This window comes from Priapulus caudatus, unplaced genomic scaffold (assembly GCF_000485595.1).
Source record: "Priapulus caudatus unplaced genomic scaffold, Priapulus_caudatus-5.0.1 Scaffold135, whole genome shotgun sequence".
In the NCBI taxonomy this organism is placed as follows: domain Eukaryota; kingdom Metazoa; phylum Priapulida; class Priapulimorpha; order Priapulimorphida; family Priapulidae; genus Priapulus; species Priapulus caudatus.
In genome coordinates this window covers 445,252-458,318 of record NW_014577196.1, presented here as the reverse complement: position 1 = coordinate 458,318, position 13,067 = coordinate 445,252, and the positions used below count along the sequence as shown (strand labels likewise).

At 43.5% G+C, this 13,067-nt stretch overlaps 1 protein-coding gene across 2 annotated transcripts in view; it reads left to right on the top strand.

Annotated features, from left to right (window-relative positions):
* LOC106805974 (eukaryotic translation initiation factor 5-like) overlaps window positions 1–2,904 on the top strand; it is a 22,136-nt gene extending 19,232 nt beyond the window's left edge. For both annotated transcript variants that reach the window (XM_014807785.1, XM_014807784.1), the window contains exon 13: window positions 2,560–2,904. In XM_014807785.1, the coding sequence (XP_014663271.1) occupies window positions 2,560–2,673 (114 nt within the window). In that variant the 3' untranslated portion in view covers window positions 2,674–2,904. The remainder of the gene's footprint in view (window positions 1–2,559) is intronic.
* Window positions 2,905–13,067: the final 10,163 nt, after the last annotated feature.

Genomic DNA, 13,067 nt, shown 5'->3' with positions numbered 1-13,067 from the left:
AATTCACGCAAAAGAAACAAAATCTTCACAGATATAAGTTTTAGCACTGTTAGAATTTAGTTTTTAATAGCCTTAAAATTTGGTATTTACTTTATCTTCGAATGCAAACAGGAATATATATGTACTGAAAAAGATATTTTAAAGACCAAGAGATATCAGAAACTGGTCGTGTTTGAAAATATTCTGAAACCTCCAGCATTATATTCCAAAAATGACCCATTCTCAGCAAAATCTAAGCTGAACTCAGAGAGCTGGTTGAACACCATTTCGGCAGCGGGTCTGGAACACGCGCGCGCCACACTGCAGCACGCACGCCACGCAGCACACACGCACACACTACACACACGCCACTACACATGCACACCTACGCGCAACACAACACACATGATATAATAATATATACTTATAATAATTATATAAAATATATATATACTATAGCTAAATGTATACATAGTTTATAAAATAAAACAAAACAAAAACCACATCGTTTTCACCAAAATTATATATCCGCCACATTATGGTCCTACAGAGGGCGCCACTATGTTATAATGTGCTACCCGTAGAAATCTGAGTTAGCTCTCGAAAGAGTTATCTAATAATCATCACAGTAAAAGATAGTAGAGACAATTAATAAAACAAAGAGCAAGTGAAAGAAAACACACACAGGTTTTGTTTTTATCCGCGAATAACAGAACAGCAGAACAGGCAGCAGAGCGCAAGACTTCGTGTTATTTCTCACGTACGGTTACAATGTCAATGTGCACGTAGACGATCCCTGTATCTGCTTAACGGACAACGGACATAATACATCTGCGAACAGAACCTATCTATGTTGGCAATAGTGGGGAGGCTTACGAGATAGACGATGCGAATGGTGCTGTAGACGTAGTGCAAAGCTGTAGTGTAAAGTGTTAACGTCATATTTGCCATTATTGGGTTGTTCTACGACTATTTTTAATTTTACGCGATGTCGAAACGACTATCCCACTTCTATCGCAGTCATCACTTCTTCTTTACGCACCCGCGAAAGTTCATTCCACGTACCCCCAAGAGTCACATCTACGGACTGGAAGCAATAGCCGTTGTTGGGGCAGTGGTCGGTGCGGTTTACCTATATCGTCGGTGGAGGAAAGCTGAGCGCGATGCCAGGAAGAAGAACTTTATCGAGGACAGGGTGTATCTCGTCTCTTTCGCTCGAAGCTCGAAGAGCGCAGGAGTGATTAATCTGTCACCGTTTACGTTAAAGGTGGAGACATGGCTACGAATTAATAATATCGACTATGAGGTGCGTACCAAAGATTTAAATATGTTTGCATACTGCATGTTCTCGACGCGGCCGATATATATAGACTTATAATGACTTGTAAGTTGTATGACTTCAATCCCCTCCCGTCATTTTACGTGAGTGGATCGATGGCCGTATATGGGCAAATGCCATGGCCAGATCCTACAACTACTACTAGTGCCTCATTTAGAATACTGTGCCTGAATACAACAATATTTGAACATGCTACGAAAAACACATTCTATCATGTATGGTTATAGCATGTAAGGTGTATACCAGGAGAACCGACCGTGTATTAAGCTGTCACACTGTAGCCTGTGGCTCCAAGTGGCTCCAATGTGTAGCTCCAAGAAACGGTATTGCTAGGGTTAGAATACCGTATAGACAATCCGTCGCACAGGCTGGGCGGGCTAGTGGATGTGCAGCTACAGGGCTATATTGTCAGAGCTTACTGCTTGTCAGAGTACACTGCTTCGCTCTTTTACTCTTCTTGAAACTTTAAACTTGAGCATCCAAGGGCCTGTGTTGGGATATTAGGGGAATGGGACCCTGCTTGGGAAAAGGGGAACATCAGTGGGTGATACACAGAAATCTGTGCATCACTTCGTGATATAAGGTGCCTAAAGTGGATTTGCACCGCAGTGATGTGCAGTGACAATACATTTTTAATCAAATAGACGAGGAATAGCATGTAATTTTACACTTACAGTATGTTTCCAACAATCCAAACATTTAGTTTATTATTTGCTGGTGTTCTGACACGTAGTAACGCTGAGAGGGTCTATGTCCCCCGCGGTACTGCCGGAACGTACCCTGGTACTATCTAATATGCCGGACCGTACCTCGCCTACTCCACTAACGAGTAACGAGTCTAGGAAGTTGCCTACTCCCTAACCCTAACCATATCAAATAGTGACCAGGGTGCGTTCCGGTATACCGGACCGTACCCAGGGTACGTTTCGGCAGTACCCTGGGGGACATAGACCCTATAAGCCGTAGTAACAGTACGAATAATATGAGAAACCTGTGCTACGAATAGAGAGTGTTATACAAATAAGACAAATCTCACATATAAGACTGTTGCCGTTTTATACTGGGGTTTATCCCGCTTCAGGTCCGGACCTGAAGCGGGATAACCCCCAGTATAAAAGGTCGAAACATACTTAGCCCGAGCTAAAGTTATCCTGCTCTAGGGGGTGGTTCAGGTCCGCTTCAGTGGCTTGGTACTATAAAGAGTCATGCTTGTAATTGCAGTCTGTTTCTTTGATTTGCAGATTGTCTACGACTCTAAAGCTCGTGACAAGCTGTCAGTGGAGGTGACTGCTCCAGCGGTGCCAGTAAAGCAGGATGGAGCCGATGACGGGGACCTGGACATTGACGACATATAAACCCTGAACAGTTGACATTGCTCGCTTCCCGCAGCACCGTTCCCTTCCCGTGGCATGCTGTCACGCTACTATCCGCCCCCTTGGTTCCAGCTGTTTCCTGTGCTTCAGTACTCCCATCTGTCAGCCTGCTATTGCTACTGTTGCTTGTGCAATGGCTTCCTGCTATTTTACTTCCTACCACACCTGTTCTGCTTGGGCTGCTTGCAGACATCTGCTAACCGATACCACACTCGTCCTCACAGAATTGGAACATCACTGAGGTTAAACAGGACTGTCTGTTTTTATGGTTAGATAAAGTCTGGGAAGCGATGACATGGTAAAATTATTCCATTAAAAGAAAGTGCAGTGTCCGTGGGTGAGATTCAACCCTTTGGAATATCGAACGACAAGATGGACATTGGTTAAGGGAGAATTAAAGCATGTTTACTTCGCTATATGAACTTTACCGAAACAAAAGACAGTGATGCATTTTGGATAGCATTGTCAAGCATTTTAAACAGAAATGTTCTGCCCATATTACATGTGTTTAAATTTGCCAGTGTTTCATATCTCTGAAGTGCTTGGGTTCATTTCTGCTGTTAATATCATCCCATCCGGTTTTGCCCTGTGCTATAGCCTTGATCGTTCGATGGCTAAATGTTCATGTAGAAATAATTTTGATTCAGCCATTTGTAACCACTTATGCAGTAACACTGATATATATATCGATACACTATCGACATCATATATAGATATAAGGATTGTTCACACGAATATAAATGTGTGTGTTTTGAATTTACCCCCCCCCCTCCAACTACTAGTACAAGGTAGGTGGAGGCTGCTTCTCACTTATTTCCTCTATCGTGCCATGTACGCGTCCGTTCGAGGAGGAAAAAGTCCTTTGTGAAGCTGGCTGCTACACAACACTACATGTTCTAGAGGCCACTGTTAAATGATTTATTGATCGCATGATGCACCCTGCGGAGCTGTTGAAATCGTGCCGACTCCAGGGGAAATTGATTAATATGACGTTATACATATGATTATACGGTTTGAGAGACGTATTTGGAAATGTTCCTCTCCTACCTACTTGCCCACACTTGGTTGACGCTGTCGATGTATTGTAAAGTAAAGATGTTTAAACGAGGCCTAACCAGGGATACTAGAGTGATCTTTCCTCTTGCAGTTATTTTTGTTCGAGAAATGCAGGTTGGCATGTACCGGTGAGTCTGTGCAACATATCGGCGGCAATTCTCCAGACAGGGTTAGTGTTTGTGGAAGGTCGGTCACAAGTGTGTGCAACTGGTGGTGTAGTGGGAGATTTGTCTATAGGTAGTGAGTCGTCCGGCGATTGGTGTAAACCTGTGTGTGGGATGCAGTTAACAAGTGAAGAGTTAGGTGTGCTGTTGCTTGTTTTCATTTCGTCACGCTAATCTGAACTTGCTACAGCCGGAGGATATCTTGTGAAAGATTTGTTGGTAGTTTCTAAGAACATTATTATGGTCCAGTACGTAGGCATTTCTGGGATCATATGGTTTATTTGACGATTTAGAAGACGTGTAAGCATGACCAAAGTATGTTGATGCAACACAGTTGATATTACGGTCTCACCAGCATACTAGTGGTGACTTAAACCAAATTATTATATAACAACGCGAATAATCTCTGGCAAGTTACCTTATACAGACCAACTGTTTCCTCTTAATTTGCCTATGTATGAAAGTTTGTTTTTAGCATTTTAGTGGATGCTCTTACACGTTGACTTGCTCATCAAAATACTATCCGAACATTGATTTTGCTGTCTTTGTTTTTGTGTTTGTCATAGAGATACGTGTAAGCTGCGTTTACACTATCGATTTTTGTCAGCAAATCGTCCGAGTCGTGCAAAATAGAACACGTTCTATTCTCCAACTCGCCGACTTGACCCGACCACGACTCCACACAATCGAATGTTCAGCGATTAGTTGGAATGCACTTGGGTCAAGTAGGGGGCAAGTTGGGAATGCACTTGAAATCGATACTGTAACGCAGCTTAAACGTTTTTGTATAAGTTTGATTAAAAAACGACCCACGGAAACGCCCGTGTTCATTAGATAACTGAAACATCGCTCTGTGAACAAACTGCAATAATACTCGGTCTTTTACGTGCACTCAAAACCTCTCGTGTGCATTATGGCATATTACACGTTTATTAGTATATTTTTCTGCTGGCTAGGATACTTCACCCAAATGTTACAGTAACACTTGCTCAACGCTGTACGGTGAAATAAGCTGAGTGCTACCATCAATCGCTCGTGTTCAAGTAATGTCACAGCGCGGCTCATTCGTTTGAAACTTGCTCGAGTGTGTATAACTTTATATACTTCTAATATCAATACATTCGTCCTCAAACGTGAAAAATTTGTTGCAGCAGTACACATTTTTAAATCAGTCCCTGTATAGCTGGGATCCAGCCGGCAGATGCGTTTGTTGCAACCATGGAAATATATAGAGGCACTAGAGTATAGGATACACTATATTACTAGTATTATTTCTATGGTTGTAACGTAGCCATGACCTAGATATGTATAGTTGGACAATGTTTTAAATATCTTGGTAACCTCGGGCCCGTGGGCGTAAACACCATAAATAGACATGACTTCATAAATCTAGGATGTCATAAGCTTTTTCCACGAAATGTTTGTTGTGCATCATTGACCTATGGTGATATGTCCTAATGTTTCATGCTGTTTTTTCACAACGGGCTCCTGCCGTACTCGTCCTCAAAACTCGAGTTGTTTATTCTGGAAATTCCAGATAACGGGAACCAGGCGCGTACACAAAATGTTAGAAAATGCATGAGCGAACAGACTGCAAACGATTACAGTAAATAACTAAAAAACATCTAAACAGTACGCGATATATAAAGTTAGTATTTGTAAATATGTAAATCTATTTACAAATTTCACTCTAAACACAATCAACAATGTTGTTCTATATGTACGCATAGTACATACAACTGTACTCTAACCCGGAGAGCTAATAGCAACTACAATATATCCGCCGCGCGCCACACGACGCACGCACACACACACAAACACATACACGCGCCGCGCGGCATTCGCGACAACCGTACACACACACACACAACACGACGCAACGCACGAAACACCACGCCAGCACGTACACACACCATCACGCACGCACAAACACCACGCACACGCACGCCGACACAACCAACACACAACACAAACACAGCACACACACACAAACAAAACACACACCACACGAGACGACTGAGCTGTTGCCGCCAACCTACCAAGTCTCACGCATCGCGGAGATCTTTCACGCACTGACTCATTCTCCGCACTGCCTCTCCGCGGCCCTCCGCATTCTCACGCCTTCACGCCAACAAGAAACAAAATCGTCAACAGTTAGTTTACTCTTTAAATATTTAATGCCTAAAATCGGTTTCTTTTCATCGAATGCAACAGAATATAACTTGGCAATACATATGTAAGCCAAAATCAGCAACCTGGTCGTGTGAAAATATCGAACTCTACAGCATTATATCCCAAAATGCGCCATTCTCAAGTCCACAAATCTCACTGAACCTCCCACAGCTGTTGAACACCTTTGCAGGTCCTGAAACGCCCGCGCACGCGCGCACGCAACGGCACGCACAACGACACCACATCACGACACACAACGCACACACACACACATCACACGAAGCACACACACACGTATATATAATTATCATATATATATATATATATATATATATATATATCTATATAGAATTATATATAACTTAAATAGCTAAATGTATATCATAATTCTAGTTTATACAAAAATAAAACACAGCAAAACCACATCGTTTCACGGCAAAATATATATCCGCCACATATGGGCCTACAGAGGGCGCCACATATTTATAATGGCTAACTCATCAAGTAAAAGATCTCTATTCTATGTGCTTATTCCCGTAGAAATCTGAGTTAGCCTCTCGAAAGAGTTATCTAATAATCACCCAGTAAGAAGATAGTCGGAGACAATTAATAAAACAAAGAGTCAAGTGAAAGAAAACACACACAGGTTGTTTTTATCCCGCGAAAACAAAAGAGCAGAACAGGCAGCAGAGCTAGCGGCAAAGACTTCGATGATTTCTCACGCTAACGGTTACAATTCACGTAGACGATCCTGTACTGCTAACGGACGAACGACATAATACACTGCGCACAGAACATCTATGTTGGCAAAGTGGGGAGGCTTACGAGATAAGACGATGCAATGGTGCTGTAGACGTAAGTGCAACTGTATGAAAGTGTTAACGTCAATATTGCGCAGTATTGGTGTCTACGACTATTTTAATTACGGCGACGTCGAAACGACTATCGCCACTTCTCTCGAGTCAGCAACTTACTCTTACGCACCCGCGAAGTTCATTCCACGTAGCCCCAGAGCACATCTACGGAACTTGAAGCAATAGCCGTTTTGGGGCAGTGGTCGGTGCGGTTAACCTATATCGTCGGTGAGGAAAGGCATGAGGCGCGATGGCAGGAACGAAGAACGTTTATCGAGGACAGGTGTAGCTTCGTCTCTTCGCATCGAAGCTCGAAGAGCGCAGGAGTGATTAATCCTGTCACCGTTTACTAAAGTGGAGACATGGCTACGAAATTAATAAATATATCGACTTATGAGTGCGTACCAAAGATAAATATGTTTGCATACTGCATGTTATCGACAGCGGCCGATATATATAACTTATAATGACTGTAGTTGTATACTTCAATCCCCTCTACCGTCATATTACGTTGAAGTGGAATCGATGGCCTATACTGTGCAGATGCCATGGCCAGCTCCTACAACTACACTAGTGCCATCATCACCGCACTTGACGTTCAATAATAAAAGATGGTTAATAAATACAACTTTCAGTACCTACTACTACAGTACCAGCAATAAGTCTAATGTTTGATTGACTCTAATAACTCATCACTTCAACACCCGTTAAATACACCGATGCACCAATAGCCCGCACGCCATTGTGGGCATGCACAGATACACAGTAGATAGGAGATAGGAGATACTCTATCTACTGTGTTCAGGCATGCACAATGCGTGGCGGCTATGTGTTGCATCGGTGTATAACGTGTTGAATCGAAGTATAGGTCAAATCAAACATAAGACTATCTGTAACGGTAGAGTAGGCTACTGACAGTGTATTTATTAACCCATCATTTTATATTGAAACGGCGCAAGTGCCTTGTCCTCATTTAAGAATACTGTGCTGAAACAAAGCAATATTTGAACATGCTACAAAACAATCTATCATGTATGGTATAGCATGTAAGGGTATACCAGAGAACCTGAAAAACCGTGTACTAAGCTGCACACTGGTAGCCCGTGGCTCCAAGTGCTCAATGTTAAGCTCCAAGAAACGGTATGCTAGGGTTAGCATACCGTATAACATCCCGTTCGCCGGCGGGGCGCGCTTTGATTGTCAGCTATGCAGGCTATATGTCAAGCTTCACGGCTTGTTCCAGAACCGCCCCCCCTTGCTTGTCGCTCTTTTTTACTTCTTCTCCTTCGTGTCCGTCAATCTTCGCCCCCTTCTCTCCGCATATTGAAATCCTAAACCGACTTCGTTAACAACTTGAGCATCCTGGCTGTTCCCTTCCAAGCAGGGTCCCCATCCCTAATACTCTCGCCAACCCCCACACCAGCACTCGCCCTGGATATTAGGGACAATCGGACCCTCTGGAAACAGGGAAGCATCAGTGGGTTCTACACCCCACACACACACTCCTGTCACACTTCGTTGGACACATCACGTAGGTGCCTAAAGTGGATTTGCCACGCGCAGTCGATGTGCCCTGCCATACATTTTAATCAAATAACGAGGAATACATTGTAATTTATCATCTACCAGTCTTTTCCAACCAATCCATAACATTTAGTTATTATTATTTGCTGGTGTTCTGCACACCGTAGTAACGCTGAGACTCAGGGTCTATGTCCCCGCGTACTGTGCCGACGACGTACTCCTGGTACTATCTAATAGCCGGGACCGTCCTCGCTCTACTCCACTAAACGAGTAACGATCTAAGGATTGCCTATCCCTAACCTAACCATATCAACATAGTGTACCAGGGGCGTTCGCGGTATACCGACCGTACCCAGGGTAGCTTCTGGCCAGTACCTGGGGGACCATTAGACCTCTATATAGCCGTAGTAACAGTATCGAATAATATGAGAAACTGCTGCTAACGAATAGTAGAGTGTTATACAAATAAGACAAATCTCACATATAAAGACTGTTGCTGTTATACTGGGGTATCGGGCTTCAGTCCGGACCTGAAGGCGGTAACCCCCAGTATAAAAGGCTCGAACCATACTGTAGCCCGAGCTAAGAGTATCCTGCTCTAGTGGTGCGTTCAGGTCCCCTTCAGACCCGAAAGCTAACGTCAGTATAAAAGGTATCTTCGACTTTACTCGCTCTAATTCAGCTGACAACCCGCCCCCCCCCGATTTTAGCCCCATTTATACGGCGGGTTATCCCGCGTTCAGGTCCGGACGCTGAAGCGAGATATTAACCCCAGTATAACAGTCGAAAACACTTAGCCTGAGCTACCAAGTTATTCCATCCTCAGGGAGGTGTTGCAGAGTCCGCTTCAGACCCGAGCTAACGTCCAAGTATAAAAACCTACTTACCGAGGCTAAAGTTATCCGCTTCAAGCGGGCCTAAAGTTGTCGCCAGCTAATAAGAAACGACTTTATCCCGAGCTAAAGTTATCCCGTTCTTCAATAGCAGTACTAAATACGACTTATCCGAGGTAAAAGTTATCCCGCCTTCAGAAGCGCGGCTACAAGTCGTCGCATATAAAAAGCGGCCAGCAATACCCCTTTATACTGGGTTATCTCCGCTTCAGGTCGGACCTGCAAGCGGGATAAACCCCAGTATAACAAGGTCGAAACACCCTACCGAGCAAAGTTCATTCCCGCGCTCTAGTGGGTGGTCAGGTCCGCCTCAGACCCGACTAACTCGATAAAAGGTATTCGACTTTAGCTCGCTCTTAAATTCCCCCCCCATTCCACCCATTTTATATCTGGCGGGTTATTCCGCTTCAGGTCTCGACTGAAGCGGCGATATAACCCAGATATAAAGGTCGAAAAACACTTAGCCCGCTCAAGATAAAGTTATTCCACCTCAGGAGGTGGTTCAGGTCGCTTCAGACCCAGCTAACGTAGTATTAACTAAACGACTTATCCCGACGCTAAAGTTTCCTGCCCCTTCAGAAGGCCGGCTTAAAGTCGTCGCGAGTATAAAAGCGGCATAAGTAGCTCTAACTGTGTAGCCCCGTCCCCTTCTGCTACAGGGTGCCCTCAGTTTAGCAATCTTTAGTGCCAACTGCATAAAAATGTATAACATTTTCTGTCACCCCATTGCAAACTCGTTGTAGAAACTGAGTACAAAAGGTGTACACGTCACAACCTATAGTTGGCCCTGTCCCTATACTTGCCATGATGCCCCTGAAAATTGGCTGATATCCACGGCAATAAACCGCCAGGGCTACCTGACCTAGTTTTCACTATACTCTCCGTAAAATTCTATGTCGTGTGCATATTCTGCTTTGTCCCACATAAAAAAAAGTGTTGTCTAAAGGTAACTGGCATGGCTTATCCTTCTACCAAGGAATTGTTTGCATTGGTGTGACGGTGTCCCACATAAAAAGTGTTGTCTAAAAGTAAGTGACCTTGCTTTTCTTTCTACGAACGAATTTTTTGTCTTGGTGCCGTTCCAACTTGCCATGATGCCGCTCCAACTTGCCATGGTGCCACTCCAACTTGTCGTGGTGCCCTTCCAACTTGCCATTGTGCCACTCCAACATGCCGTGGTGCCCTTCCAACTTGCCCCCAAAATTCTGACTCGGCCAAAGGCAACACTCTTGTTGCCCTAAACAATTAAAAATTCTCCCCACAAATTTCCCACGTCCTGCATCTCCGCAGTACTGTGGCACTGAAAAGTGATGTGTAATACTGCACAATATAAGTTTGCGCCAGGCCACCCTTGAAAATTTTTTTGTTTTTCCTTTACCTACTCGCCTCTCAGGGTACCGAGTAGGTAGGTAGGTGAAAAATCGTTTTTATTTTGTTTTGACAAGATGTGTGTATGTATATTGTATATTCTGTTTTGTTTATGTGTTTGTGCGGAACGAAATAATTTTTGTTTTGTTTTAATTGGGCAATAAACTGTCGAGTAGCGGCGTTTGGGCGAGTTGGTCGGTAAAGGGGAAACAAGCAATATTTTATCTTAGGCCCCACAGGGCATGAGTCATGCTGGTCATCAATCCAAAGCGGTCATAACAGGTTTAGACTGGAGGGATTGCACCATCATCATAAATGACCAATCAATACGACCACCATCAATATGTCTTCTTAGTGGACAATGTCCAGGGCTATGTCACCGAATAATGAGATGCTGCGCCCGAGGTATATAAGCGGAGGGAGAGAAGTGGAAAAGGGAAGAAGAGGCACCTACGTACTGTTTTGCTTATGTAACATATCAAGAGCGTATAAAGAAGTTCCTTCTTTATACGCTCTTGAACATATATATATATATTAGAATAAAGCTGTCTATATTATACACGACGTCTTCGACCATCACTGTCTATGAGCATAGACCGACGTGTAACGTGTAATAACCCCAAAAACCTTCCCCAGGGGTAGAAATTAACTTTTGAACAAGCGAGTCCAATGGACTCCCTACCCTCAAAAAGAGGGAGTCCGCAGCAAAAAGAGGGAGTCCGCAGTCTGAAGTTCAAAACTAATGATCAAAAAGGACATTTGCGGTGCACGTCTGCCAAATTTTCTTGGGACATTCGCTAAAAAAAAAAACGGTAATTCAGCGAGGCCGTGCTCCGGAACGAACTAATTAGTATAGCAGAATTTTCAGGGAGTCACACGGACTCCTGCATGTGTCAAATCAGGGAGTCCGGCAGTAAATCAGGGAGAATTTGACTCCGGACTCGCGTTAATTTCGCGCCCCCTGCTTCCCTACAGTACGTTGTGGATTCGCATCGGCGGTCGGAGCGCGGTCAGCTTCCACTCGTTGAGCTGAATGGACGAGAGATCGCCGATTCCTCGATCATCATCGAGGAACTGGAGAAGCACTTTGGCAAGCGCCTCGACGAGGACCTATCGGAGGTACAGCGAGGCATCGCAAGGGCCTACGAGCAGATGCTGGAGCACAGCTTAGCCTGGTAGGTGCTCTGGTGGTTGAGCATCCCTGCATCTCGTCGTCGCGACTCGCGGACACCATGCGTGACAGGATCGATGCTGTCTCGAAATTTCTCGGTGCCGAATTACAGAATTTGTCATACGCGGTCAAACCTGCATCAAGGTTTATGCAGGGCTGCCGACATTGGGTGATAGGTGAGAGTGAGATGCGAGGGAGCGAAGCAATACTTTCTGCAGTATGTAGTGTAATATGATATTTGACCAAATTGTTCATTGTAGAAAGTCGACGTCTAATGAACAAGCTTTCTAGAATTCATTTTCAAGTCATCAAAGGTTGTATTTGTATGTGACGAGGCTAAAATTCCAGATGATCCTCGTTCAACTCGTGCTTCTAGTGTCCTTTAATATTTTTGTTATTGATTTCTTAGGGACCGTATATATGTTAGTTTTGCAAGCTTTAAATTATTATATCGTTTGATTGCTACATGCTAGCAGCTTATGATATTGATTGGGGTGTGTGTTTGACTTGGTAATGTAATCAAAGATGCACTTGCTTTAGTGGCAATAGCGATTTATTAGTCTCAGGCACTTTGCTTATCAGTGGTCACTCTACCACTCGAACTAAGTCCACAGTTGTTTTAATATACACAATGTATTTTAGATTATAGATTTTTGTTTTAGCACATGTAATCATATCAAGTTTTATATAGCCTCGTTTTTTTCATGGTATAATTAAGAGTGTATTAAGACGGCTCTTAATACGCTTAATATTCTCTCTTAATATAGCTCTTGATATATAATGATATATAGGCTGAGAATTATAATTTTCCCCTGTAACCAAATCTCCTTTTCAACATGTATTCCCGTGGAGAATTAGGGTTTAATTTCGTATCAGTTATGATGAAGATGCAATTTCAGGAACTCGAATGTAGAATTGCTGGCTATTTGGCTGCTTTTAGTTAGTCAGCTTGTAGAAGTTCCACAACTCGCAATACACATCGGCTAAGTTCATTGTGGAAACATTGGCACGGGGATTACTTGATTACTCGTACATCACTTCTGTTGTGAATGTGGCCCGGTTATTGCGAGTAGCGTGAAATACCTTCTTAACAAAACATATGCTCCTATTATGTTTTTGCATATTATAGGTCTATGAGCTTCCATTTGCCATTTAGCTCTTCGTGTTCTTGGTA